The sequence below is a fragment of the Apodemus sylvaticus genome, chromosome 8 (genome assembly GCF_947179515.1).
Source record: "Apodemus sylvaticus chromosome 8, mApoSyl1.1, whole genome shotgun sequence".
NCBI lineage: Eukaryota > Metazoa > Chordata > Mammalia > Rodentia > Muridae > Apodemus > Apodemus sylvaticus.
In genome coordinates, this window is record NC_067479.1 from 76,454,233 (window position 1) to 76,458,531 (window position 4,299).

At 37.5% G+C, this 4,299-nt stretch overlaps 1 protein-coding gene across 3 annotated transcripts; it reads right to left on the reverse strand.

Annotated features, from left to right (window-relative positions):
• Window positions 1-1,435: 1,435 nt before the first annotated feature.
• LOC127690969 (olfactory receptor 11H7-like) lies at window positions 1,436-3,329 on the reverse strand. 3 transcript variants are annotated; one of them, XM_052190540.1, is made up of 2 exons: window positions 3,309-3,329; window positions 1,436-2,362 (listed from the first exon to the last, which is right to left on the reverse strand). In XM_052190540.1, exons 1-2 carry the CDS (start codon window positions 3,327-3,329, stop codon window positions 1,436-1,438), a joined length of 948 nt encoding a protein of 315 aa, XP_052046500.1. The 3 variants fall into 3 exon arrangements, with proteins under 3 accessions (XP_052046500.1, XP_052046498.1, XP_052046501.1); XM_052190538.1 differs by having other exon boundaries at window positions 1,436-2,368; XM_052190541.1 differs by lacking the exon at window positions 3,309-3,329 and having other exon boundaries at window positions 1,436-2,377.
• Between the last annotated feature and the right edge of the window lie 970 nt (window positions 3,330-4,299).

Genomic DNA, 4,299 nt, shown 5'->3' on the forward strand with positions numbered 1-4,299 from the left:
GCAAAAGTTGGCAGGAAACATACAGCTGGAACCTCTAGAAATAATTTCTAATTGAGCTTCACTCCTTTCAGATGATTCTAGATTGTGTCAAGTTTACATAAAACTAGCTAGTTCAATTGACCACTTGTCAACTTGACACAGAAACATATCACTGCTAAGTCATAACCTCTCTTTTCTTGTTTATCCTCAAGATCACAATTAATGTGAATATCATGATATAAAACACTTAACAAACTTTTAATGTTCCATAGTCTTTACAAATGAAACACTTTAAAATTCAGTCTCTTTCAAAATTTGAAATCTCATTTAAAACCTAAAATCTTTTTAAAAGTTACTTTCTCAACTGTAGGCTCTTGAAAAAAAATTGATACTTTCTTCATTCATGAAGGAAGAACACTGGCACAGTAACAATATGAACAAAGCAAAACCAAACTCTGAAACTGCCAATAACTCAATCTCTACTGTCAGGAATTCACTCACAATCTTCTGGGCTCCCCCAAAGTATTTGAGTTACCTCTCTGACTCTATCCTTTGTAGCATATATAGATTAACTTTTAGACTCAGGATGGCTTCATTCTGTACCTGCTGAGTTGTTTTTCCATTCTTGACAAATTGTTTGGTCTTTTTTTAATTAGATATATTCTTTATTTACATTTCAAATGATTTCCCCTTTCCTGGATACCCCCTCCCCAAAAGTCCCATAAGCCCTCTTCCCTTGCCCTGTTCCCCAATCAAACCCTTCTCTGGTATTCCCCTACACTACTGCATTGAGCCTTTCCAGGACCGGGGACCTCTCCCTTCTTCTTGGGCATTATTTGATATGTGAATTGTTTCTTGGGTATTCCGAGATTCTGGGCTAATATCCGCTTATCAATGAGTGCATACCATGTGTGTTCTTTTGTGATTGGGTCACCTCACTCAGGATGACATTCTCCAGTTCCACTCACTTGCCTAAGAATTTCATGAATTCATTGTTTTTAATAGCTGAGTAGTATTCCATAGTGTAAATATACCACATTTTCTGTATCAATTCCTCCCTTGAGGGACATCTGGGTTTTTTCCAGCTTCTGGCTATTATAAATAGGGCTGCTATAGGAACACTCCTCCACTGCTGATGGGGTTGCAAGCTGGTACAACGACTGTGGAAATCAATCTGGCAGTTCCTCAGAAAACTAGGCATGTTTTTGGTCTTTTGAGACATTGTTTCACTATCTATTCATGTCTGATGTCGAACTCAACATACATCTATCTCCTGCTCTCAACAACTGAGAATAAAGCCATACACCACTATCCCCAACATAGATTAAAACAAAAAAAACAAGATCCATTTTTATTTGTGTATATATGTGTTCATCTGTGTGAGTATATGTCACTTCTCTGAAGGTGCCATTGGAAGTATTTAGTGTCCCATAGCTGTGTATAAAAACCCTGTTTATTAGTTTTGCATAATCCTCTTCCCAAAGAAGACATGATGGAGAGCATATTTCATATCCTTGTTACGCAGACTATAGATGAAAGGATTTAAAGCTGGTGTCACCACAGAGTACATCAGTGTAATAATTTTATTCATGTCAACGGAGTTGCTAGATGTGGGAGTCATATACATCACCATTATGGTTCCATAAAACAGAGACACTACCAGCAGGTGAGATCCACAGGTTGAGAAGACCTTTTGTCGTCCATCTGAAGAAGGAACCTGAAGAACAGCTCTGAGCACCAGGGCATAGGATCCAAGGATGTACAAACCAGTGAGAATTATGATAAGAGTACTTATAGAATAGACTACATGCCTTAGCATGTGTGTAGGTGTACAGGACAGTGCCATTAGTGGGTTCACATCACAGAGAAAATGATCAATGATATTGGGGCCACAGAAAGACAATTGAGCAATGAAGAAAATAGGAATCAAATATCCAGAGAAACCAATGATCCAACAGAGGGACACCAAAGTACTGCAGAATTGCCTAGTCATGATGGCAGGATAGTGCAGTGGGTAGCAGATGGCTAGGTACCGATCATAAGCCATGACACAAAGGAAGAAACACTCAGTTGTGCCCAGGGAGAAGAAGAAGTAGAACTGAGTAAAGCACCCAGAGAAGGATATCGTCTTAGTTTTGGAAAGAAAGTTGACCAGCATGTTGGGGACTGTGCAGGTCACGTACCAGATTTCTAGGAAGGAGAAGTTGGCCAGGAACATATACATAGGGGTGTGGAGTTGTTGGTTCCACCTCACTGCACAGATGATGGCCATATTGCCAGTCAAAGTTATCATGTAGACCAGCAGAATCAGTGAGAAAAGTGTGATTTGAATCTTCCAGGAACCTGGGAAGCCCAATAAGACAAAATATGTCACTGTGGATCCCTCTGACTTATTCATGATCACCAGGCTGTGGGGAGAAGGTAGATAAAAGTGATATACTTTGCTGATGAAATATCTTGAAGCTTTTCTTTGGACCAAGAGATTGACACATATAGGCAAATGCACTGAATATTTTAAAATAAGCCTTGAATAGATCTTCTCCTATTTCTGAGTATGTAATTATGGCTCTGTTTCTAAAAAAAATATAGAGAGCTAATATATATGTGTGTGTGTGTGTGTGTGTGTGTGTGTGTGTATGTATCAAGAAGTTAGACTTCAGAGACCCAAGTAACCCTATTAGTGAGTGGGGTACAGAGCTAAACAAAAAATTCTCAATTGAGAAATATAGAATGGCTGAGAAGAACCTAAAGTAATCTTCAAATCCTTAGTCATCAGGGAAATGCAAATCAAAAAAACCCCATAAAATTCCACCTTATACCAGTCTTAGAACTACTAAGATCAAAACCTCAGGTGACAGCAGATGCTGGTGAGGATATGAAGAAAGGAACACTCTTTCTGCTGGTGGGATCACAAGCTGGTACAACCACTGTGGAATCAGTGTGGCATATTCTCAGAAAATTGGGTATAGTATTACCTGAGGACCCAGCTATTCCACTCCTATACACAAAAGGGCATATACGCAAAAGATGCTCCAACATATAATAAGGACACATGTTCCACTATGTTCATAGCAGCCTTATTTATAATAGCCAGAAGCTGGAAAGAACCTAGATGTCTCTTAACAAAGGAATGGACACAGAAAATGAGATACAGTTACACAGTTGAGTACTACTCAGCTATTAAAAACAATGACTTCACAGAATTCTCACTTACCTTTCTCAGTTCATCTTCACTCCAAATCCTCTTGTTTTTTCCTCATTTGTCATTGTTTCAAAGAAAAAATAATTTTAAAAATAAAGCTGGGTTGTAGGTAGTATTTACCTAGCACATATGATGTCATGGATTTCATTAACCTTTACTATAAAAGTAATGTACAACAAAAAAGAGAAAAATCATCAATGCACAGAGTAAAAGTACAGGGACAGCTTCTATATATAAACAAAATCTTTTAAAATTACTTTTTGAAGATGATGTTTTATTGTTATAGTACTGGATGGCCTGAAACTTGCTAGGTAGCCTCTTAGGTTATATTTTGAACCTTCGATCTTCCTGTCTCAGCCTTTTGAGTGGTAGATATTATCATGAGAACTATGCCTGCATGAAGAAAATAATTTAACTTTTTGCTTAGAAAGAACATTATACAATTTTAATAGAAATAGCATATATAGTGCTTATAGTACTCATTGAACATAATAAATAAGGATAACTCTGAGATGATGCTAGATAAGATAAATATACTGATGACAGTGAAGCTGTCACAGGAACAACAGTTTAGTAATAGCCCAAGTGAATGGTCTCAATTGAGCAATGTAGCTTCTATTTTTTTAGTCAAGAAACTATGAAGAGAAGAAAGATTAGAATGAAGAGATTTTAAGTTTTTAAAACCAAGATGATTAAGAATTAAACCAACCCACATTGATTCTCATTTTGGTAGAATATCAAGAAAGACCAGTAGCTTTCTACAGCAACACTACACATTCTCCTCCTTTCCACATAAGAAACCTCTCCTTCACAGAGTGCCAAGCAGTCCTTTCCCCTGGAATGAGACTGCAGCAGCAACGACTCTGAACCCAGGTTACAGATTTTGGTGCTAAATCAACATATTGAAGTCTCAGTTGCAAGAATATTAGCTATAGATTATGTTTGTTGACATTAAAGACAACAGGGCAACAGATGAAGTTAAAATGTCAGTTATAGGAAAGAATAGCAGAAGAAACTTCACAGGTAACCGCCAAAGTGTTATGGCAAAAGGTTCTTCCCTACATGGCTGTCATTACATTCTACATGAATTTTTAATCTTCATCAGTACTGATTTCCTC

What these genes read in the sequence shown, in the direction of transcription:
- LOC127690969 (XM_052190538.1), bottom strand. Translation starts at nt 3,329, where the DNA reads ATGAAATCCATGACATCATAT. An exon ending in TGAAATCCATGACATCATAT is followed by an intron (nt 2,369 to 3,308) that starts GTGCTAGGTAAA and finishes ATCATGAATAAG; the next exon opens with TCAGAGGGATCCACAGTGAC.